General features: G+C 36.1%; 1 protein-coding gene across 8 annotated transcripts in view; it reads right to left on the reverse strand.

The window, feature by feature from the left end:
- ZC3H12B (zinc finger CCCH-type containing 12B) overlaps nt 1-26690 on the reverse strand; it is a 596951-nt gene that overhangs the window by 96127 nt on the left and 474134 nt on the right. For 7 of the 8 annotated variants that reach the window (XM_082715906.1, XM_082715905.1, XM_082715899.1 and 4 more), the window contains one exon: nt 6187-6951. In XM_082715906.1, the coding sequence (XP_082572032.1) occupies nt 6187-6794 (608 nt within the window). In that variant the 5' untranslated portion in view covers nt 6795-6951. Of the gene's footprint in view, nt 1-6186; nt 6952-10798; nt 10951-26690 lie in introns of all 8 variants that reach the window. The other variant, XM_082715900.1, reaches the window with a different exon arrangement.

Consider the following 26690-nt stretch of genomic DNA (forward strand, 5'->3'; position numbering starts at 1 on the left):
AGTTTAGCTTGTGTATTTGGGATTTTTCTAATTTTTTGAGAGAGGCATGAATGGCTATGTGCTTCCCTCTTAAGTCCACCGTGCAGAATCCCATAGGATTTGGGCCAATGAGGTTTAATTTTTATTGGTTTGCATGAATTGTTTAAATTTTTCTTCAATTATCTGGTTGACCCATTCATTCTTTAGTAGGATGCTCTTTCTCCAAGGGTTTGAGTTCCTTCCAAATTTCTTCTTGTAGTTTAGTAACAGTTTCAAAACTTTTTTGTCTGGGGGAACCTGGGTGGCTCAGTGGGTTAAGCCTCTGCCTTCAGCTCAGGTCATGATCCCAGGGTCCTGGGATCAAGCCCTGCATTGGGCTCCCTGCTCAGTGGGGAGCCTACTTCTCCCTATCCCTCTGCTGCTTTGCCTGCTTGTGCTCTCTCATTCATTCTGTCAAATAAATAAATAAAATCTTTAAAAAAAATAACCAGGACAGCTTTAAAAAACAAAAAACGCTTTTTGTCTGAACTATGCAGGGAATAATCTCAAACTTTCGATAGCAATTGAGACCTGATTTGTGATGCATATGTGATCCAATCTGGAGAAATGTCCATGTGCACTCAAGAAGAATGAGTATTCTGTTGTTTTAGAATGGAATGTTCTCCATATATCTATGAAGTCCATCTGGTTCAATGTGTCATTCAAAGTTCTTGTTTTTTGATCTTCTGCTTAGATGATTTGTCTAATCCTGTGAGTGGAGTGTTGACGTCTCCTACTATTAATGTATTATTATCAATATGTTTCTTTATTTCATTATCAATTGATTTATATAGTTGGCTACTCCCATGTTGAGGCATAGATATTTACAATTGTAAGATCACCTTATTCAATAGACCTTTTAAATATGATATAGTGTCTCTCTCCATCTCTTACTATAGTCTTTGGTTTAAAATCTAATTTGTCTGATATGAGGATTGCTACCCTAATTTTCTTTTGAGGCCCATTGGCATGGTAAATTGTTTTCCATCCTTTTACTTTCAATCTGGAGGTGACTTTAGGTTTGAAATGAGTCTTGTAGATAGCATATGGATGAGTCCTCCTTTTTTAATCCAATCCAAAACCTTGTGTCTTTTGATGGGAGCATTCAGCCCATTTACATTCAGAGTAACTAATTAAATATATTAATTTAGTGTCATTTTATTACTTGTGAAGTTCCTGTTTCTGATGATTGTCTCTGTTTCTTTCTGGTATATATTAATCTTGGGGTCTCTCCTTGCTTCTAGAATCCCCTTAATATTTCTTAATATTTCTTGAAGGGCTGGTTTAGTGATCACATATTATTTCAGTTTTTGCCTGTCCTGGAAGCTCTTTATCTCCCCATCCATTCTGAATGACACCCTTGTTGGATAAAGTATTCTTGTCTGCATGTTCTTCTCATTTAATACCCTGAATATGTCTTGCCTTTTCTGGCTTGCCACCTTTCTGGGATAGGTCTAATGTTGTTCTGATGTTCTTCCATCCATATTTAAGGAAACTTCTCTCCCTCACTATTGTCAGGATAGTTTTCTTGGCTGTATGATTTGCAAGCTTCACTATTATATGTCAGGGTGTTCATCTATTTTTATTGATTTTGGAAGGGGTCCTCTCTACCTCTTGTACACAAATGCTTGTTACTTTCCCCAGATTAGTGAAGTTCCCAACTATGATTTACTCAAATATACCTTCTAGCCCTCTCTCTCTCTCTCTTTCTCTCTCTCTACCTCCTCAGGAATCCTAATAATTCTGACATTGGAAACTCATGATATCATTAATCTCTCCACAACATTTTTCATGGGCTACTAGTTGTCTATCTCTGTTTTCTTCAGTTTCCTTCCTTTCCATCAGCTTATCTTCTAGATCACTTATTCTCTCTTTTGCCTCATTTAACCTGGCTGTTTGAATATCCAGTTTATATTGCATCTCATTCATAGCACTTTTAAGTTCATCCTGATTAGTCTCATTTCTACCCTTAGAGATTCTATATTGTCACTAATGCTTTTTTCAAGCCTAGCTATTGACTTTATGATTGCTGTCTTAAATGCTATCTCTGAATCTTCCTTATATCCATATCTATTATCTCTTTGCCAGAGAATAGTCTCTAGTCCTTTTTTTGTGAGTTCCTCTTTCTTGCCATTCTGTCAAGAGAATGATGGGCGGGCCAGTGAACAGAGTCCAAAATATCAACCACATCTTGTTTGGGATGTTGCACCCTAGCAACATCCTGAGTAGTCAGAAGCCACCACAGAAAAACAAAGTCAAAATGAAACACCAAAATAAAATTGAATAAAAGGGAAAAGGGGAAGAGAAATTATAATTTTGCAGTGTGAACAAAGCAGGGTGTTCCACTTGTTCCTGGGTGAATTTTGTTAAAAGACACTACATCCTAAAATTTCAACAAAAGTAAACCTTATAGGAAGTCTGGGTGACTCAGTCAATTAAGTGTCTGCCTTCAGCTCAGGTCATGATCCCAGTGTCCTGTGATCAAGTCCCACATTAGGGTCCTTGCTCAGCAGGGGTCCTGTTTCTCCCTCAGCCTGCTGCCCTCTCTTTCTCTCTCTGACAAATAAATAAAATCCTAAATAGTTATATATATATATATATATATATATATATATATATATATAGAGAGAGAGAGAGAGAGAGAGAGAGAGAGAGAATAGAGTGTAAAAGGAGTAAAATGAAGCATTTATCTATAAAAAAAGATAAGTGTGAAAAAATACAAGTTAAAATGTGACTATGAAATACAAGTTGGTATAATAAGCATCTAGTTGAAATCAGAAAAAGGTAAAAAGAAAAATGAAAAAGAAGAAAAAGAAAAGGAGAGTTTTATTTGAAAAATAAATAAGTCATGGGGCAACACCTGGAGCTCAATACACTATTTGCCCATGGCATTGGAATTTTATAGTCTTATGAGATCCATAGGCTTGTCATTCACCTGTTCTTTCAGACTGTCTTCTGGGGAGTGGCCTGCTGTGGTGTTTCTCAGGTATCCCCACCTGGCAAGAGTTGTCCCTCCCCTTCTCAGAGGGAATGGGATCAGTGCAAATGGGTCCTTGTATGGTTTTTGTTCCCTGGAGGCTTTCCATGTCTCTTCAGAGGGTCAGAGCAAAAATGGATGTGCCCAAACCTCTGGCCCAGAGCAGAAAGATTGCAGTCTTCCCTCTTTAATAAACCTTCCAGGAAAAACAGTCTCCATTTCTGTATGCACTGAAAACTTCAGCCTCCCATGGGGTGTGCTCACGGAAACTCTCTTAGAGGTAGTCCCAGGGGACCGGGACTGCCACTGACCTTTTTGACTCTAAAACTATGAGTAAAGGTGGGCTCATGCATGCACACCTGAAGCTCCTGGATCATGTCTTATTGCCATTCTAAAGTCCTTTCAGGGCTGCTACTGCCCTGAGAGCTTTTGTCTAGTCAGGTGCAGGTTCCAGACTTTTTCAGGCTGCTCAAGAGAAGAGCAATTATCAACCAGCCCAACTCATGGTTTATGATGGTCTGAGCTGAGAAACCCCTCCTGGACTCACTGACCATAATCTGCTTCCTGATTTCACTGCTCAGGCACTCTACCAGTTCAGGTAGAGAGTCTACCCATTTTCTCTGTGACTCCTCAGATCCTAAGACCACAATTCCTTGTCTTACCTAGAATTCTGCCTTTTCATTTCCAGAACCCTTTTAGGAGAGAGATGTCTCTCACTGGAAACATCTATTTAGACTTATTTATTTTTAGTTCAGGTCAGGTTTCTAAGGGTTGATTTTGTGCTCCAGTGTTATATCACTTTCCAGGAACGAGCTTATGGAGCCTCCCTCCCCCTTATGTTTATCTTTCTATATCACCCCACAGATTCATGACAGCACATATCCTACCTTGCAAAAAGCAGTAGATTTTCAGCTTGTTGAGATTCAGATATATATTCTTATATCTTAGGCTGATTTCATAGGTGTACAAAATAGTTTGTTAGATATACCGCCAAATTCAGAGGATTAGTTGAAATGGCATCCCCTATACCTCCACTTTCTTCCCTCCCCGATATGTGGAATTTAAGAAAGAAGGTAGAGGACCATAGGGGAAGAAAGGAAAAAATGAAACAAAACTATATTTGAGAGGGAGACAAACCATAAGAGACTCTTAAACCTAAGAAACAAACTGAGGGCTGTTGGAGGGAAGGGATGGGGGAATGGGGTAACTGGGTGATGGACATTAGGGAGGTTATATGTTGTACTGAATATTTGGTATTAGATAAGAGTAATGAATCAATGTATTAAAATTAAAAAGTAATACATTACGTGTTAATTAAAAAATCATTGAACCTTGTTGAACTCTAGTTTTCTCATCTGTAAAATAAAGCTGTTGTGAGGATTATATAGAACTATACACTAAGATGTACTTCCAGATAGCCTGCTAAGAAACTCCTGCATAGAACAATGGTATGGTTCATAAGACTTTTGCTATCCCTGCTCCTTCTCTAGGAACATCCAGTAGTGTGTTATGTGCTTTGAGGAATATAAGAGAGGCATAAAACAAGACATAAAACATTTTCATTCATAATTGAATGAAAAACTTGCTAGTCTAAAGCTTCTTACTTTTGTTCTGGTTGTGTACAGTCTAAGATTCCAGTGAGTTCATCAACCAATGATAAACTCATTAAGAAACAGGCTCCTGATTCTTGAGAATTAAAAAAAAAAATTTTACTTATTTGAGACACAGAGCTCAAATTTATTTACTTATTTGAGACAGAGAGCCAGGGGAAGGGCACAGAGGGTGAGAATATCAATCATACTACTTGCTGAGTGCAGAGTCTGACTTGGGAGTTGATCTCACAACCTTGATTTCATGAGGTGCCCCAATCATTTAGAATTTTTCAGCTAAACTGAATGACAACTCATTTTGGAAATAAAAGGAGGTTTTTATTTTGATAAAATACTTAAAAAACTATTTTTAATAGTTTACTTTTGTTTAAAAAATGGAAAAAGAGATTCCTAAAGATCTTTTACATGAGATAAAAAATTATATGAGAAAGTATGGAATAAAGTATGAAGGCACTCTTGGTTATGTATTTACTATTGTTCTGTAGCAAATCACCACACATTTAGTGTCTTAAAATAACACCAACTTATTTATTTTTAGTTCAGGTCAGAATTCTAAAATTCTAAAATTCAAATTCTATCTGACAAGATAGTGTTGTTTCTGAAGGTTTCAGGAGAGAATCTGTTTCCTTGCCATTTTCAGTTTCAGAGGATATCCAAATTCCTTGGCTCGTGACTTCTTTCTTACACCACATGACCTCTTGTTTCTGTCATCACATCTCCTACTAGTCATTCTTATCTGGCTGCCTTCTCTTCCCTCTTATAAGGACTTGTGATTCTAGTGAGTCCACTTTGATAAACCAGGATAATTTCACCTATCTCAAGTCCTTAACTTAAACCAGCAAAGTCCCATTTACCATGTAAGATAACCTATTCACGGATTCCAGGGATTAGAATGTGAACTTCTTTAGGGGGCTATTATTCAACCTACCATAGGTACTTTAGCTCAGAGATAATCATTGGGATTAGAAAAGTAAGGATGGTATTTATGGAGGCAGTACATATTGATGGGTATGAAGATAAAAAGGAGGTCACTCTTATGCAGAGGAATGACATGAACACAAGCAATGGGGGTAGAAATCATAATTTACATGGAAGCTATTAAAACGACTGATGTAAATGCAGTAGGTGTGAAAAACACAACCAAATGGAAGGGGAGAAAGGTCAGATCACAAAACCAGGCAAAGGGATCCAAAGTTGGTAGAATGGCATTTGGGAGTTACTGGTAGTTCCCAAATAAGCTTCCAAGTGATGTTATAAAAGCATTCTCAGGATGATTGGTCCAGGCAAGTAGAGGTGGGAGAAGGGACCCCAAGAGGAACAAAGGTTGAATGAGTTGTCTCTACTGAAGTATCACTTATGTCTAAGATGCTTTAGGGTATCCGAAAACAAATTGCCAACAATTTTAAGGAAGGGAGAAAGGGCAAAGGTGGGATCATTTTAGCCTCTCTCCACCTACAAGAGCAAAAGCCATAGACAACAACCAGGGGCCTCTCAAAGCGTTTAGCAAAGGAAGATGATTTATATGAGCTCAGGGACTTTTTTTTTCCTTTTCTTTAAAGAGTAAATATATTTTACACTTACCTCATTGCCACATTACTTCCATCTATGACAACTGGCCTCAAATTTTCACTGCTGTCTATTTCATCTTCAAGAAACAGTTCAGGACTTGTGGTCTCTCTGGAGTTGGGACCCCGAGGCACTAAAAGATTCAAGCTGACCTGTCCTTCTGAATCACCTTTGTTCCCGAGTCTGACGAGCTCTGCCAAGACATCATTAATAAGTGATTCTGGGCCCAACTTGTTCAACACTGATTGAATCTGTGTCTCTGCATAGCCCAGCTTTAGAGCAAAATCCATCTTGGCTTGGTATTCCTTTTCCAAGTCAAGCTTCCCCTCTTGCAGAATGCTGCTCTGGGAGAAGCTTGGATGATCTAAGCAGGGCGATCTATAGAGCTGACGGTGTGGCTTAGAGGGAATTTCCTTTTTTCTCAAGTAAACATCCCCAGGTTGGTAGCTATTGTCATTGTTGCTGCTCTTAAGGATCATCTGTTCAGGGTCACATTCAGAGTTCATCCACTCTTCTGAGTCAGCATTGCTTTTCTCCATGCTGTCCTGCTTAGACTGTTGTTTCTCTTCCTTGGAGGCATTCTTCTCCATTTTTTGTGTCTCCACTGCAGCCGTGGCCGTCATCCCGTTCAGTAGACAGTCTGAAGACTAATCAGCTCCTTTTTCTTTTTAGCCTGCTTGGAATCCACATACAGTTATATTGTTTTGTGGTAAAATGTGGTGGTAGGGATGAAGCAAGCGTCTCCCTGTTTGGTTTGATATGTTCAGTTGTTACCAGTCCCTATAAATAAACAAAAATACCACAGTCATGTTTAGTAAAATTTTGGAAAAGCACTTCAGAATGCAATAATTTCTTTGTAAGAAACTACAGCCTATATGACCTTTAATTTTTGTGATTCAGGTGATTGGACTTGTCTCTCAATATAAAAAGAGAGAGACTCTAATTCTTTAATAATTCTATGCATAAAAATTTCAGTGATGGCAATAATACTGTAATTCCTCTCCCCTCTCACAAAATAAATCATGCTATAATTAACTGCTAATAATAACAGCTTTGAGAAAGAAAAAACATGACATTTCAACAAGGGTCAAGAATACATACATCCTTGAAAGGATTCTTTTCCTTTCTGCCAGTTAAATTTTACCAAATCTCACACAAGATCCTTCTTGTTAAAGCGGAGTTCCACTCCTGAAAAGCATAACATCTTCAGCACTACTAATTGCAAAATGTCAGGAACTCTATCTACTGGGCAGACTAGAAAACTAGTATTTACTTTCAAACAATTGAAAGTAGAGTATAACATGACAAGTAGATAAATCTGCTCCAGGTTTTTTTTAAAGGTTCATGTGTACACTTATGAGTTGTATGTGCATCCTCTTTTATTTATTGTAATTATATTTATTGTATTGTAAAGAGAAAATTAAGTCAACTTGAACAATAAACAAAACATTTTTAAAAGAATATTAATTACTGAAAGAAATAAAATTAAGATGTTAAAAAAGAATATTAATTACAAAAAAGAATTAAAAACAATTTTATTTAAAACACCTCCTCTCATGTACTGCATCTGTCTCTGCAGGTTTGAGTTCTAAGTTGGCCAAAGTATTTTTTCTCAGTCTGAGGCTTAGTTTCCTCATACATAAAATAAGAATATTGATACTTACCTCATAAGGTAAGGATTATGTAAGATGAATAAGGAAAGTGCTTAGAAAAGTGAATAGAACATATAATAGGTTTTCAGTATATGTAAAGGATGCAACAGACCCCATCAAAATATTGTGTGTTTTTTTTTAAGAAGTCTAACAGTGAGGCAAAGGGTTTAGACCTGCGAGCACTAACAAGCTCTTCAGATAACAGCAGTGTTCACTAATCTAAACAAGATTATCTAGGTGAACAATGTACTAGAGTTTTCCAGTTACTCTTTAGTAATATTTATATAAATAAGAAGGAAAGTCACCAATAGCTCTAAGAATAATATGCATAACTGCATGTGTGCTTTAGGAAAGTCACATATGGAAACATTGAATGCACACAGAATTGACATATCAGAACTGATATCCCAGTAACATATGACTTCTGTAATGATTATACTCCCACTGTGACTTCAAAATATCCCCTTAATGAATTAGCTAATATATAGATATCCATTCACTTCTCTATTAATCTCTCATTTAAATTTTGAAGTCTATTTCCTTTATAAGTTCATTTACTATTTGATTTACATTTTATTCTCTTCAAAATAATTTCTAGTACAAATAGGACTTTGAGATTTTACTCTTACATTTATTCAAAGCTCAGAAGTCTCTTTAAAAAATCACTTTAAAACAACTGTTTAAAAGACTAACTATAATTTACTGGCAAAGAGAGATACCTGTAAAAGGTTTGACAGTTCCTAGCTATTGAACCATAGAATATTTTTTCTTCTCTATTTTCTCTGCCCAAATTAACATTGTTGTGAGTACCTTTATCATGTTCATGTATACAATAAATTGCATGTTACATATAATATGTGTTCAATACATACTAGCAAATTTAAGGTCAGGAAGAAACCCACATAAGGAATTCTCATTGTGGGGGGCCTGGGTGGCTCAGTGGGTTAAAGCCTCTGCCTTCAGCTCAGGTCATGATCCCGGTGTTCTGGGATCGAGTCCACATCAGGCTCTCTGCTCAGCAGGGAGCCTGCTTCCTCCTCTCTCTCCCTGCTTCTCTGCTTACTTGTGATCTCTGTCTGTCAAATAAATAAAATCTTAAAAAAAAAATAAATCCTCACTGTAATTACTAGTATTTATTGGGAAAATATCCTACTCAATAACCTAAAGCAGAAAAGAGATAAATGACTTAGAATACATAAACTTGGATTTACCTTTCAAACCCTTAAGAAAGAAGATTTTATGAAAAATGTTGACAGTATGTCCTAAAAACCTGTGTATGGGTATAGGTGTCATGTGTTTTTTGTGTTTGTTTTGTTAAACAATATAAACTTCTTGAGGCAAAGATGGCAGGAATGCTTTTCATTTGAAAGAATAGTCACTGAGTGCCAGATACTGAAATAGGCTCAAGGTCTAGAAAGAGAAACCAGAATTGATTCTGCCCTCAAAGAACTAACAAATTAATAAAGATTGGCTAGAAATGGCTCTAGTAAGTGCTAAAACACAATTCTATAGATTTTCCATTTATTATTGTCCAAGCTGAGACACCTATGAGAATAAAAAGAACACTAGGCATAAAAATTAGGTATGTCTCAGGTACACATGAATGTATGGTTGGTCTTTCAAGTTACTTGAAAATTTCCATCCACATACAAAAGAGGGAACGTTAAATTCTGCCCATGGGGTGAGAGATAAGGGTAATGGTTATAGAGATTAGGAATGAATTCAAGGATATAATATTTGGACTAAATTTCTGACTAATAAATTAATTAATAAACATTTACTTAGTTCTAACTATGTGCCAGGAAACATGTTAGGATGTGGGGACATAAAAACCAAACATAAGATCCTGATCTCAATGTCTTATAGTGGTGTTGGTGGGGAGTGGAGACAGATAATAATAGAAATAGACAGATAATAATAGAAATATATATATATATATAATTGATATAATTGATATATATAATTGATAATTAAAAATTGTGACAAGTGGAGTGCCTGAGTGGTTCAGTGGGTTGAGCCTCTGCCTTCGGCTCAGATCATGATCTCTGGATCCTGGGATCTAGCCCCGCATTGGGCTCTCTGCTCAGCCGGAAACCTGCTTCCCCCTCTCTCTCTCCCTGTCTCTCTGCCTACTTGTGATATCTCTTTCTGTCAAACAAATAAATAAAAAATCTTTTTAAAAATTGTGACAAGTGATTAAACATTAAAAAAAAGCAGGAAGGTATCAGTTAAGCATTAAAGAAAAGAGTAACAATTTTTTGGCAAGGAAGAGTTTTCTAAATTATAAATATATAATGCCTTAGTTAACATCTTATGCTTAATATTACTGGTAAGGAGCAATAAATGAAAGCATTGAAGATGGATAAAGGAAAATAGTTACTTTTGCTCAAAAAAGAAGGTAAATAGGGAGAAAAATTTCAAAGATGATGTTCTACAATGTAAGGATGTGCACTCTGACCATTAAAATTTAACATAGTACTGAGTGTCTTAGCCTGAGCAACAGAAAACAAAAAGAAATAAAAAGCATCCAAATTGGTGAGGAAGAAGTCAAACTTTCACTACTTGCAGATGACATGATACTCTACATAGAAAACCTAAAGAATCCACCAAAAAATAGCTAGAAGTAATACATGAATTCAGTAAGGTCACAAGATATAAAATCAATGTACATAAATCTGTTGCAATACTACAGACCAATAATGAATCAGGGGAAAAATAAATCAAGGAATCAATCCCATTTACAATTGCAAAAACCTATAAGATACCTAAAAATAAACCTAACCAGAGAGGTAAAAGATCTGTACTCCAAAAACTATAGAACACTTGTGAAAAAACTTGAGCAGGACACAAAGAAATGAAGAAACATTCTATCCTCATGGATTGGAAGAACAAATATTGTTAAATTGTCTACATTACCCAAAGCAATCTACACATTTAATGAAATCCCTATAAAAATATCACCAAGATTGGGGCACCTGGGTGGCTCAGGGGGTTAAAGCATCTGCCTTCGGCTTGGGTCATGGTCCCAGGGTCCTGGGATCGAGCCCCACATCAGGCTTTCTTCTCAGCAGGGAGCCTGCTTCCTCCTCTCTCTCTGTCTGCCTCTCTGCCTGCTTGTGATCTCTATCTGTCAAATAAATAAATAAAATTTTAAAAATATATATATCACCAGGATTTTTCACAGAGATAGAACAAACAATCCTAAAATTTGTATGGAACCTCAAAAGACCCCAAATGGTGAAAGCAATCCTGGAAAAAAAAAAAAAAAAGCTGGTCATCAAGATTCAGGACTATAATCTCTGTTGTAAAGCTTTAGTCATCAAGAGAGTATGGTACTGGCACAAAAACAGACACATAGATCAATGGAACAGAATAGAGAACCCAGAAATGGACCCACAATAATATGGTCAATTAATCTTCAACAAAGCGGGAAAGAATCCTCAAAGGAAAAAGTCTCTTCAGTAAATGGTGTTGGGAAACCTGGAGAGCAATATGCAGAAGAATGAAACTGGTCCACTTCCTTACACAACAGACAAAAATAAATTGAACATGTTTGAGAGAGCTAAAAATGAGACCTGAAGCCATAAAAATCCTAGGGGATAACACAGGCAACAAACTCCTTGGCCTCAGCCATAGCAACTTCTTACTACATACATCACCAGAGGCAAAGAAACAAAGCCAAAAACAACTTTTGGGACTTCATCAAGATAAAAATCTTCTGTATAGCAAAGGAAACAATCAATAAAGTAAAATTCAGGCCTATGGAATAGGAGAAGGTATTTGAAAGTGACATATCTGATAAAGGTTTTGTATCCAAAATCTATAAGGAATTTGGCAAACTCAACACTCAAAAACCAAAAAGCCCAGTTGAGAAATGGACAGAAGATGAGAATACACACTTTTTCAAAAACATATAGAGGGCTAAGAGAGACATTAAAAGATATTGAACATCACTCATCATTAGGGAAATACAAATCAAAACCACAATGGGATACCACTTCACATATTTAAGAATGGCTAAAATTAACAACACAAGAAAAAAATGGATGTTGGTGAGGATGTGGGGAAAGGGGAAACCCTCTTGCACTGATGGTGGCAATGTAAACTGGTGCAGCCACTCTGAAAAACACTATGGAGGTTTCTAAAACAGATAAAAATATAACTATCCTATGGCCCAGAAGTTGCACTACTAGGTATTTACCCAATAGATTTAAAAAAAAAATGCAAAGGAGTTCATGCCCCACAATATTTGTTGCAGCATTATCAGCAATAGCCAAACTCCAAAGATACCCCAAATATCCATTGACAGATGAATGCATAAACAAGATGTGGAGAGGAAAGATTAGGTGGCAGAAGAGTAGAGGACCTTGTTTCTTCTGGTCCTATGAATTTAGCTAGATAACTATCAAATAATTCTGAATATCTCTAATCCAACCTGAAATGTAAGAAAGGAACTGCTGGATTTCTACAAATAGAAAGGTGACCACTTTTTTTTTTGCAAAGTAAGAGGTGTTGAGAAGTGAATCTGAAAGGATATATTAAAAGATAAATGGGGGGAGGAGGGAGCCTCTGTAAGTCAGCTACTAGAAAGTGATTTTAACTAACCATGGAGCACAAAAACAGAACCTTTAGAAATCTGCACCAGTAAGAAACATACAAGCCTGAAACGTGCCCAGGTGGCAAAGCAGGGTAGAATCCTAGGTGGGACAGTGTGGTCTCAGGATTTTCAGGGTCATGAAAAGAATCAGGCTGCCTTAGCCAACAGAGTTCCCTAGCACTAGAGCAGGGAAACCGGTCATGGTCAGTGACTTCAGAAAGGGCTCTCAGCTCCTTCATAAACTGTGAATTATGGTTTGACCTAGTGAACACTCTCCATGAGGGGGCCCTTCAAAGAGCAGAAATGAAGCAACACTCCTCCTCTGTGGAGGGTCAGTGAGAGTTCAAACCACGGGAGCCTGCAGATTTTGGCACAAACAAAAGTGAAGACTGCTTATCTCTGAGTGTTTACTGAAGAGAAGGGTCCAGGATCTTTCAGCTGTGGGACTGGAGATCAGGACATGAACATATTTATTTTGATCTTCTAAAGAAGTGCAGAGGGTTTTAGAGGGGAGGTGGTGAGGGGATGGGGTTAACCCACTGATGGGTATTAAGGAGGGCACATATTGCATGGAGCACTCGGTGTTATACACAAACAAAAACTAATGATGTACTGTATGGTGACTAACATAACATAATAAAAAAAATAAATGAATGAAGAAAAAAAAGATGCAGAAAGCCTTCAGGTAACAGAAGGCAAGTAGAGGAACCGGTAGCAGCTTACACTGAACCTGGGCCCCTTGCAAGGGGCAGTGCAATGCCAAAAAGCAAAGACACCTGGGAACCAGTGCAGCAGGTCCTTCCCCCAGAAGACCATCTCAAACAACAGGTGAATACCAAGTTTACAGAGCACATAGGACAGCAAAATTCCAAGGCTAGGGGAAAACAATACATAGAATTCAAGGCTTTTTCTTAAGGTTTGTTTATCTTTCAGTTTAATATTTTCCTTTTCCTTTTATCTTTTTTCATTTTCAACTAGTTTCTTATTTCTCAATCATTTATTTTTAGTTTTTTAAAACTTTCATTGTTTATATTTTATAGGTATATTCTTCATTTTCGCTTCCTTTCATGGTATCCAATTTCATTGTATATATAAAAGTTTTTCTTTTTGAACAATTTTGGGATTTAGTGTGTTCTAAGAAACAGACCAAAATACACCCAAAACTAAGTATATCACCCTTTTTTTCCACCAGTGAGATTATATTATCACCCCCCCCATTTTTTTCTTCTTTTCATCTTTATATTATGACATTTTCAGATCTGTCTAGTGTGTATTTCACCTGGGTCATGGTTGATATTTTTAATTTTATTCTCTTCTTCACCCATTCTTCTCAGAACAAAAGGCCTAGAATGAGGAATTCACAACAAAAGAAAGAACTAGAGGTAATAATCTCTGCCACAGATCTAATTGATATGGATATATATAAAATGTCAGAGCTGGAATTTAGGATAAAGATCATAACATTACTACCTGGGCTAAAAAAAAAAAAAAGCATAAAAGATACTCAAGAATCTCTTAGTGCAGAAATAAAATTTAATCAGGTTCAAATTAAAAGTGTTTTAACTGAGATGCAGCCTAAATTGGATGTTCTAACAGCTAGGGTAAATGAGGCAGAAGACAGAGTAAGTGACATATAAGTTGATGGAAAGAAAAGAAGGTGAGGAAAGAAGAGAAAAACAACTAATGAACTATGAGGGGAGGCTTCAATAAATCGTGATAACATAAACCAAAAAAAAATATTAGAATTACTAGGGTCCCTGAGGAAGAAGAAACAGAGAGAGGGGAACAGTAGGTATACTTGAGCAAATCATAGCTAAAAATGTCCCTAATCTGGGGAATTAAACAGACATTCAAGTCCAAAAGGAAGAGAGGACCCCACTAAAAATCAATACAAACAAATCAATAGACCAAAATATAGGAATTTACAAAATATTTCAAATTTCATAGATAAAGAGAAAATCTTTAAAACAGCTTGAGACAAGAGGTTCTTATCCTACAGGCATAGAATATAAGGCTGGCAACAAAGACTTGGCAAGCTAGAAAGGGCTGGCATGATATATTCTGGATAGTAAATGAGAAAAACTCATACAGCCAAGAATAATTTATTCAGCTATCAATCAGAATGTTTTATCCAGACCATCATTCAGAACGTAAGGAGAGATAAAGAACTTCCAGGACAAAGAAACTAAAAGAATTTGTGTCACCAGCCAGCCTGCAATAATGGGGATCCTGTAAGTGAAGAGAGAGCCCAAAAGTAACATAGACCAGAAAGAAACAGGGACAATCTACAGAAACAGGGACTTTACAGGAAATAAAATGACATTAAATTCATATTTTTCAATAGTTACTTTGAATGTAAATGGGCAAAATGCTCCATTCAAAAGGCACAGGTTATCACATTAGATAAAAAAGCAAAACCCATTGATATGCTGTCTACAAGAGACTCACTTTGACCCTAGATAACCTCCAGATTGAAGGTAAGGGGGTGAAGAACCACTTATCATGCTAATAGGCCTCAAAAGAAAGCTGTAGTACAATACTCATATCTGACAAATTAGACTGTAAACTAAAGACTGTAAGGGTCTATCCAACAACAACAACAACAACAACAAACCCTAACAATTATAAATATTTGTGTTCCTAACTTGGGAATAGGCAATTTTATCAACCAATTAATAACAAATTAGAGAAACACATTGATAAAAATACAAAAGTAATAAGGGTCTTCAACATCTCATTCACAGCAATGGACAGATCATCTAAGAAGAAGATCAACAAGGAAACAAGGGCTTTGAATGACACACTGGACCAGATGGACTTCACAGATAAAAACAGAACATTCCAACATAAAGCAACAGAATAGACATCCTTCTTGAGTGCACATAGAACATTCCCCAGAATAGATCACATACTGAGTTGCAAATCAGGTCTCAACCAATACCAAAAGGTTGGGATTATTCCCTGCATATTTTCAGAGCACAATGCTTTAAAACTTTTACTCAATCATGAATGGAAATTTGGAAGGAACTCAAACACTTAGAGAATAAATACCATCTTATTAAAGAATGAGTGGGTCAACTATATTGTGGCTAACTGGACATAAGAAAAAAATAAGGATGAAGAAGATGGATAAAAAAGAATTTTTAAAATCATGGAAACAAATGAAAATGAAAATAACTGTTCAGAACCACTGGGAAACAGCAAAGGTTGTCCTATGGGGGAAGTACATAGAAATCCAAGCATTTCTAAAAAAAACTAAGGGTCTCAAATACGCAAGCTAACCTTGCACCTGAAAAAGTTGGAGAAAGAACAAATAAAGCCTAAACCAAGCAAGAGAAGAGACATAATAAAGATTAAGTGCAGAAATCAATGAAATATAAACCAGAAAAAAACAGTAGAATAGATTGATGAAACTAGAAGCTGGATCTTTGAAAGAATTAATAACATCAACAAGCCCCTAGCCAGACTTATCAAAATGCAAAGAGAAAGGACCCAAATTAATAAAATCATGAAAGAAAGAGAAGACATCATGGCTAATAGCAAAGAAATATAACTTTAAGAACATATTATGAGCAACTATATGCCAATAAATTAGACCATCTGGAAGAAATGGATCCATTCCTAGAAACTTATAAACTATCAAAATTGAAATAGAAAGAAATAGAAAACCTGAACAGACCCACAGCCAGCAAGGAAATTGAAGAAGTAATCTAAAAATCTCGCAAACAAGAGTCCAGGGACTGATGGCTTCCCAGGGGAATTCAACAAAACATTTAAAGAATAAATAATACCTATTCTCCCGAAGCCATTTCAGAAAAAAGAAAGGGAAAGAAAACTTCCAAACTCAGTCTCTTAGGCCAGCATTACCTTGATCCAAAAACCAGACAAAGAACCCATCAAAAAGGAGAATTACAGAACAATATCCCTGATGAACTTGGATACTAAAATATGCTGCTGCCCCTTGGAACAATTTGTTACTTAAACTGTAACCCCTGGAGGATTTTACTAGTTACCAAGCACATTTAGATATGGCCTTAAGAAATACATATACTGACAACAGGTCTTTGGGGAGAAGGACGATATACGACCGTGAAGCTGGGCAGCTGGGGATACCTGGCTCACTCAGGGCGGAAGGCCGCCCCTTCACAGAAGCCGGGCAGCTGGGAATGCCCCGCCTGCCTAGGGTGGAACGCGGCCTGCTTCAGGGAAGCAGAGCACCTGGGAACGCCCTGTCAGCTCTGGGTGGATCGAAAACCACCTGCTTCCCTTATCCGTTATTGCTCCTTTCTCATCGCAGAAGTGCCCGTTTTTTAGTTTAGATGAGTCCTTTGAATGTGCTTGTTTAACTATAAACTTTATCCTCCTCCTTGCTTGTCTGCAAGACGGGATTAACGTTTGACCTTCATCAATCCTTCTATTGGCTATTGTTTTCTATCTAATAAAAGTGAGACTGTGGAGTTGCTTGTGGCAGCAGTCCTTTTCGACGGTTGTCCCCTGCTGCCAGTATTTTTCAGCTGACTTGTTTGTGCCTAATTCTTCTCTCGTCGCAGACTGGAAGCGGCAAAATATTCACCAAGATCCTAGCCAATAGGATCCAACAGTACGTTATAAATTTTACTCATCATGACCAAGTAGAATTTATTCCTGGGCTGAAAGTGTGGTTTAACTTTCACAGATCAATCAATGGGATAGATCACATTAAGAAAAGAAAAGAAAAGAAAAGAAAAGAACCATATGACCCTTTCAATTGATGCAGAAAAAGCCTTTGACAAAAATACAGCATCTTTTCTTGATTAAAACTCTCTGAACTGTAGGGATAAAAGGAAGATATCTCAATATCACAGAAGCCATCTACAAAAAGCCCACATCGAATATCATTCACAATGGGTCAGAAACACAATGGCAATGATAACTCTCACTACAGTTGTTCAACATAGTTCTAGAACTCCTAGTCTCAGCAATCAGACAACAAAAAGAAATAAAATACATTTAAATTGGCAGAGGAAATCAAACTCTTCCTCATCACAGATGACATGATACTTTATGTGGGAAACCAATAAGACTCCAACCTCCAAAAATTGCTATAACCCATACAGGAGCTGAGCAATGTGGCAGGATATACAATTAATACACAGGAATCAGTTGGGTTTCTATACACTAGTAATGAGGCAGAAGAAAGAGAAGTTAAGAAATTGATCCCATTTACAATTGCACCAAAAAAAATAAAACAACAACAACAACAACAACAAAAAACAAAACCATAAGATACCTAGGAATAAACCTAACCAAAGAGGCAAATAATCTGTACTCCAAAAACTACAGAACATTTACAAAACAATTTGAGGAAGACACAAAGAAGTGGAAAAACATTCCATGCTCATGGATTGGAAGAAAATTGTTAAAAAGGTTTATGTTACCCAAAGTAATCTACACATTCAATGCAATCCCCATCAAAATGCCATCAGCATTTTTCACAGAGCTGGAATAAATAATCCTAAAATTTATATGGAGCCAGAAAAGACCTTGAATAGCCAGAGGAATGTTGAAAATGAAAACCAAAGCTGGTGGTATCACAAAGCCTGACTTCAACCTATATTTACAAAGCTGTGATCATCAAGACAGCATGGTATTGGCATAAATATGGACACATGGATCAATGGAGCAGGTAGATAAACTAGATATGGACCCTCAACTCTACGGTCAACTAATCTTTGACAAAGAAGAAAGAATTATCCAAAGGGTGGATACAGAGTCTCCCATTTAACTAGAAATGGGAAAGGGAGAAAAAAGAAAAAAGGACCAAGGAACTTAAATGAGTTATCAAATCTATAAAATCATGACTAGAAGAAATTACTAAATGGATGATTTATGAGCTCTTAAAAGGGAATTAGTGCTCACTAGAGGCAACTATGTGTTCACAGAGAAAGCTTTTTGTCCAACTAATGATGCTTTGGTCCCCCTTTATACATGGTAGATATGTTACAAGATTCTCAAAGGATGCCTGAAACCATGGGGAGTACTGAATATATATATATATTTTCACATATATATGGTATGTATACATATATATGTATACATACATATGTACATATACATATATACATATACATATATATATAAGAGATTGAGAACAATAATAGAACAATTATAACATAAATAAATAAATAAGAACTTAAGAAGCAGATAAATGTCTGCAAGTCACAACTACCAACATTGACCTCAGAGAATTATTGCCAAGAAAACAAAGTGTTCTCTTTCCCATTCAGTTGACTTATTCTACTTTCTTCATTCACATCCTCCTTCCCATCTCTTTAATATGAAATATAGTTCACTTGTATGTCATTTAGACAGAACAAAATTCTGAGATCAGTCTTCATGTTTTACTACAGACTCCACTTTATCCTTTCCAGAACCACTGGAAATGTATTAAAAAATAAAAGACAAACTCAGTAGTTATGTAGGACAGAACTGTCCAGCAGTAACCAAATCAAGAAGAAAATATTAAATTCTCAATGATCTACATGTGGCTAAGCCACTTTATTATTTGTGAAAGTGTTAAATTTCAGTCAGTGCTCTGGTAGGCATGTTATGAGGGAGATACAAGGACATCTTATTAGACAACTACCCTTCTCTTTCCCTTCTAGCATTTATTTTCATAATAGGCATCCTCAAGGATATTACATATATCAAAAATTATCTACTATGCATGATTTTTGGTAGGGCCTAGAAAATTGAGAAGTCACCATATTTCAGTCATCATAAGAAACTAAGCTCTTTTCTTAGTTCTTACACTTTGAACTGTACTATTGTTTTTAGAATTAACTTTAAGGAGAAATAATACAAATCTGTATTATATGAAGACAACATATTTTACTTTAAAGATAGAAAATAAGGGACACCTGGGTGGCTCACTTGGTTAAACATCCTTCTCAATTTTGGCTCAGGTCATCATCTCAGGGTTATGAGATAGAACTCTGTGTGGGGCTCTGCATACATCAGTGACTCTGCTTGAGATCCTCTCTCCCTCTCCTCCCCTGCTCATGTTCTCCCATTCTCTAAAATAAATAAATAGGTCTTTTAAAAAGTGGAAAATAGCAAAAATAAACTATTGGTACTTCAAGAGAAAAAGCAAAGGAGGCAGTCAATAAAATGGAAAGAAAACCCAAGAAATGGGAGAATATATTTGAAAATAACATAACAGATAAAGGGCTGGTATCCCATATCTATAAAGAACTTCTCAAACTCAATACCCAGAAAACAAATAAAGAAGTCAATAAATGGGCAGAAGACATGAACAGACATTTATTCAAAGAAGACATGCAAATGGCTAACACACACGTGAAAAAATGCTTCACATCATTTGGCATCAGGGAAATGCAAATCAAAACTGCAATGAGATACCACCTATGTCTATCAGAGAGGCTAAAATTAACAAGACAGGGAACAACAAATGTAGGGGAGGATGTGGAGAAAGGGGAAACCTCTTATGCTGTTGGTGGGAATGCAAGCTGGTACAACCACTCTAGAAAAGAGTATGGAGGTTCCTCATTAACTTCAAAATAGAGCTACCCTATGACCCAGCAAATGCACTACTAGGTATTTACCCCAAATATACAGATATAGTGAAACAAAGGGGGACATGTACCCCAATGTCCATAGCAGCAATATTCACAATAGCCAAACTGTCAAAGGAGCTGAGATGTCCCTTGACAGATGAATGCATAAAGTAGATATGGTATATAAATATAATGGAATATTATTCAGCCATCAGAAAGGATGAATAACTACCATTTACATCGACATGGATGGAACTGCAGTTTATTGTGCTAAGTGAAATAATTCATTTGGAGAAAGACAATTCTTACAGTTTCATTCATATGTGGTATATAATAAACAGTGCTGAGGATCATAAGGGAAGGGAGGAAAAACTGAATGGGAAGAAATCAGAAAGGGAGACAAATCATGGGAAGCTCTTGACTCTGGAAACAAACTGATGGTTGCTGAAGGGGAAAGGGGTGTGGAGTTGGGGTAACTGGGTGATATTAAGGAGGGCATGTGATGTTATGAGCAGTGGGTGCTATATGCAATTAAAGAATCATTGAACACTACACTAAAAACTAATGATGTACTACATATTAGCTAACTGAATTTAAATTTAAAAAGTGGAATATAATAGTTATGATATTTTAGTAATAATAATAAAGCATAAATACTTATTTACATTTACATTACCTGTTAGAGTTTCCTGTGTGCTTTCACATACATGTTCTAAATCAACCAGGTCACATCATTACCTACATAACCCTGATTTGGATTCTTATTTCTTATATAACTCACTTTTCAATTCCCTATGTCAAGTACATCAAGTAAAGAAGTTACAAAAATCCCAGGGAGAAACATAAAATGTAATCTCTCTCAATGATTGAGAGGGAAAGAGGTTAGAAACCTTTACTGATTCTCAAAATGAAAAAGGTTCACATGAAAGCGATCTGAGAAAATTCAAGATTCAAATTCTCTCATTTTAATTTATATTAAATCTATTACACACAGTAATTATATCAGAAAAGAGGTAAAGACTTGCTTTACTGCTTCTTCAACCTCTAAGTACACCCACTTGTTTATGTGCTCTTGAATGGTTTTTAGGTTGTAATACTTAACAAAGAAATAGTTTAAGAAATAGCGTATTTTATGTGTTTTGTAAACATAGGATTTTTCTCAAGTAATGAGAACATGCTTCTCAGCCTGTCCTTACACACCTCTAAAACAAAATTGGCTTTTTCTTTAAATTTTTTTAAAAATTTATTTATTTTCAGCATAATAGTATCATTATTTTTTCACCACACTCAGTGCTCCATGCAATCCGTGCCCTTTATAATACCCACCACTTGGTACCCTGACCTCCCACCCCCCGCCACTTCAAACCCCTCAGATTGTTTTTCAGAGTCCACAGTCTCCCATGATTCACCTCCCCTTCCAATTTACCCCAACTCCCTTCTCTCTAACTCCCCATGTCCTCCCTGCTTTTTGTTATGCTCCACAAATAAGTGAAACCATCTGATAATTGACTCTCTCTGCTTTACTTATTTCACTCAGCATAATCTCTTCCAGTCCCATCCATGTTGCTACAAAAATTGAGTATTCGTCCTTTCTGATGGAGGCATAATACTCCATAGTGTATATGGACCACATCTTCCTTATCCATTCATCTGTTGAAGAACATTAAAAATTTTTTTGAGCTTCAGTGCATTCCCAAAATGATGCATGTCACACCAAAAATTGTCATGAGGAGAGCTAAGCACAACTGAGATATTAAAAATTTTGGATTTCTGGGGCGCCTGGGTGGCTCAGTGGATTAAGCCGCTGCCTTCGGCTCAGGTCATGATCTCAGTGTCCTAGGATCGAGCCCCGCATCGGGCTCTTTGCTCAGCGGGAGCCTGCTTCTCTCTCTCTCTCTCTCTGCCTGACTCTCCGCCAACTTGTGATCTCTCTCTCTGTCAAATAAATAAATAAAATCTTTAAAAAAAATAAAAAAATAAAAATTTTGGATTTCATTTCTTAACTGTGCATGATTAAGCAGCCTCAAGTCTTATACCTTGTCCCCTCATCATATGTGTAAGCTTTAGACAAAATGTTTATAGGAAAGTAACAGTCTGTTGACTTTCAATATCCATTTGTCCTTCCAGAGTTTTAAACATAATAGACAGACAATTTGATTTCAAGACCCATTATTCTTTGATTTTGAACTGGGGCTCATTTTTCTGCTACCTTCTATCATCACTTACTTCATTAGGGAAGACTTTCATAGCACATGTAAAACATCCTGCTCTATACACAGTCTATTGTCCAAATGAACTAAAAACACACTGGTAAATAAAGTTCAAAATAGAGCTACCCTATGACCCAGAAATTGCACTACTATGTACTTATCCCAAAGATACAGATGTAGTGAAACAAAGGGGCACCTGTACCCCAATGTTCATAGCAGCAATGTCCATTAAATTATCTGAATTTAATCTTCCATTTAAAAAAAAAAGTTCTAATTCTCAGTCTCCTAGAAGGACAAAGAAATAGTGGGTTACAACTTACTATTTTTTTTTCTTTCTATATAAAGAATGTCTAAAGAGAGATCAGTTGAAATTCGTGTGTGGAAACTGTATTATACCTTATTGGAGAAGCAAGCCATCTGTTAGAGTAACTATGCAGTAAATGTGTGTTCTCTGGCCACTAGTGATAGCTGGGAAGCAGTTATAAAAGCATTTTCTCCAGAAACTATGGCCACTTCCATGACTCATTGGTAAAGATTCTTTGTTTCTTTTGCTTTCTTCTTTCCTCAGGTAGTTATATATATATTTATATATATTTCTTTTCTAAAGTTGTTCTGTTCTATCTCAGTAGCAGCTATACTTCTGTAGCCAGTAACATTCATAAGAAATAGTTTTACATATTAAAATAAAATGTGTTAAGCTTTCAACTTAATAAATGGTTGATAATGCAGTGTATGTTTTCTTAATTAATACTTTAACCATGTTATGTCATGGACAATCTCCTGGCTGCCCCAATGAACTTAAGGTGCTGGTGACCCCTCAAGGTTCCAAGACATACAAGATTAAACATAGTGGGAAAACTTTTGCATTTGAGGTTGGAGTCAGGAGATCTGGGTACAAATTTTCATTCTATCATTTACTAGAGCTCTGTGTCATTTTTAAAATTTTAATTTCAGTTAGTTAACCTAGAGTGTTATATAGTTACAGGTGTACAATATAGTGACTCAACACTTCCATGCATCACCCTGTGCTCAATATAAGATGTGCATTCCTTAAACCTATTTAACATTTTCCCCCACATATCTCCCCTCTGGAGACCATCAGTTTGTTCTCCATAATTAAGTCTATTTCTTGGTTTTTCTGTCTCTGTCTCTCTCTTTTGTTTTCCCCATTGTTTACTTGTTTTGTTTCTTAAGTTCCACACATGAGTGAAATCATATGGTACTTGCCTTTTTCTGACTGGTTTATTTTATGTAGCATTGTATTCCCTAGCTTCAGCCATGTCATTGCAAATAGCAAGATTTCATTCCTTTATATGGCTGAGTAATATTCCATTATATATCACTCTATATCTTTTTTGTCTATAATCTATCTACCAATTATCTATACATCAATCTATCTATCATCTATCTATCCATCATCTATCATATCTTCTTTATCCATTCATCAGTTAATGGATACTTTCCTATTCTTTCCTTCTTTGTGAAAGATGAACTAAACATATAATTGTGGATTCAATTCTGGATTTTCTATTCTGCTTTACTGATCTATGTGTCCATTCTTTTGCCAGTACCATATTACTTTGATTACTACAACATTGTAATATAGCTTGAAGTTTGAAATTGCAATGACTCCAGTTTTGCTTTTCTTTTTCAAGGTTGCTTTGGCTATTCAGAGTCTTTTGTGATTCCATACAAATTTTAGGACTGTTACAGTTATGTGAAAAATACTGCTAGTATTTTGATAGGGAATGCATTAAATGTTCAGACTATTTGATGTAGTATATGCATTTCAACAATATTTGCTCTTCCAGTACAGGAGAATGGAATGTCTTTCCATTTGTTTGTACCCTCTTCAATTTCTTTCATTGGTGTTTTTTAGTTTTAGGAGTACAGGTCTTTCACCTCTTTGGTTAGGTTTATTACTAAATATCTTACTACTTTTGGTGAGATTTTAAATGAGATTAATTAATTAATTTATCTTTCTGCTGCTGCATTACTGGTGTATGGCAATGCAACAGATTTCTGTATCTTGCATCTTTACTGAATTTGTTTATCAATTCTAGAAGTTTTTGGTGGAGTCTTTCAGGTTTTCTATATATACTATATATATGCAAATAGTGAAAGGTTTACTTCTTCCCCATCAATTTCAATGGTATTTATTTCTTTTCATTGTCTGAGTGTTGTGGGTAAGATTTCCAGACTATATTGAATAAAAGGGTGATACTGGTCATTTTTGTCTTATTCCTTATCTTAGAGGAAAGTCTCTCAGTTTTTCTCCATCAGGGATGATGTTCCCTATGGGATTTTCATATATGGTCTTTATTACATTGAAGTATGTTTTCTCTAAACCTACTTTGTTGAAACATTTTGTCAAATGCTTTTTTGTGTGTCTATTGAAATGGTCATAATGTCATAATCATCTCTCTTATTTATGTGATGTATCACACTGATTGATATGTGAATATTGAATCATACTTGCAATCCAGGAGTAAATCTCATTTGATTGTGGAGAATAATTATTTTAATGTATTGTTGGCTTCAGTTTGCTAGTTTTTTGTTGAGTATTGCATGTATGTTCATCAAGTATAGTGGCATGTAGTTCTATCTTAGTGATGTCCTTCTGGTACTAGCATAATGCTGGCCTCATAGAATGTATTTGGAAGTTTTAGTTCCAGTTCTATCTTTGGAATAGTTATAGAAGAATATGTATTAAGTCTTTAAATATTTGGACAAATTCACTGGTGAAGCCTCCTGTTCATGGACTTTTGTTTGTTAGAAATTTTGTGATAACTAATTCAATTTCTTTGCTGATAATCAGTATGTTCAAGTTTTCTATTTCTTTCTGTTTCAACTTTGGTAGTTTATATGTTTACTGGAATTTATCCATATCTTCTAGATTGTCCAATTTGCTGCCATATAGTTTTTCATAATTTTCTCTTATAGTCATTTGTATTTCTGTGGTGTTGGTTGTTATTTTTCCTCTCTCATTTGTGATTTAATTTATTTGAGTCCTTTCTCTTTTCTCCTCATGGGACTAGATAGAGGTTATTTATTTTGTTGATTTTTTTTTTCAAAGAGACAAACTCCTGATCTCATTGATCTGTTCTATTGTTTTCATATTAATTATTTCTATTTTAAAATTTATTTACTTCCTTCTGCTAGCTTTAGTCTTCCTTTGTTATTCTTTTTCTGGCTCCTTTATGTTTATGCTTAGGTTGTTTGAGATTTTTCTAGAATCTTGAGGTAGGCTTATATTTCTGTGAATTTCCATCTTAGAACAGTTTTGCTGCAACCAATTTTGGACAGTTGTGTTTTCATTTTCATTTATTTCCATGTACATTTGCTTTTCTTTATTTTCATTCTTTATTTTTTTCTAATTTTATTTTACTTTTTCACTGTTCCAAGAGTCATTTTTTATGCACCACACCCAGTGCTCCATGCAATACATGTTCTCCTTAATACCCACCACCAGGCTTACCTAACCCCTCACCCTCTCCTCCAAAACCCTCAGTTTGTCAGAGTCTACAGTCTCTCATGGTTAGTCTCCCCCTCTGATTGCCCCCATTCACTTTTCCTTTCCTTCTCCTAATGTCCTCCATGTTATTCCTTATGCTCCACAAGTAAGTGAAACCATATGATGATTGACACTCTCTGCTTGACTTATTTCACTCAGCATAATCTCCTCCATTCCCCTCTATGTTGACACAAAAGTTGGGTACTCATCCAATCTGATGGAGGCATAATACTTCATAGTATATATGGACCATATCTTCTTTATCCATTTGTCTGTTGAAGGGCATCTTGGCTCTTTCCATAGTTTGGCTACTGTGGTAATTGCTGCCATGAACATTGAGGTACAGATGGACCCTCTTTTCACTACAAGTATATCTTTTTTAAAAATTTTATTTATTTAAAAATTTCTTTTCTGTGTTCCAGAGTTCACTGTGTATGCACCACACCCAGTGCTCCATGCAATACATGCTGTCCACAATACCCACCACCAGATCCACCCAACCTCCCACCCCCTCCCTTCCAAAACCCTTATTTAGTTCCTCAGAGTCCACAGTCTCTCATGGTTCATCTCCCCCTTCAATCCCCCCCAACTCCCTCCTCTCCATCTACACCATACACAAACTCAAAATAGATAAAAGTCCTCAATGTGAGGCAAGAATCCATCAGAATCCTAGAGGAGAACATAGGCAGTAACCCCTTCGACATCAGCCACAGCAGCTTTTTTCAAGATATGTCTCCAAAGCAAAGAAAACAAAAACAAAAATAAGCTTTTGGGATTTCATCAAGATCAAAAGCTTCTGCAGAGCAAAATAAATAGTCAACAACACAAAGCGGCAACACATAGAATGGGAGAAGATATCTGCAAATGACAGTACAGAAAAAGGGCTGATATCCAGGATTTATAAAGAACTCCTCACACTCAACATACACAAAACAGATAATCATGTCAAAAAATGGGCAGAAGACATGAAGAGACACTTCTCCAATGAAG

This window comes from Mustela nivalis (genome assembly GCF_964662115.1).
Source record: "Mustela nivalis genome assembly, chromosome: X".
Lineage (NCBI taxonomy): Eukaryota > Metazoa > Chordata > Mammalia > Carnivora > Mustelidae > Mustela > Mustela nivalis.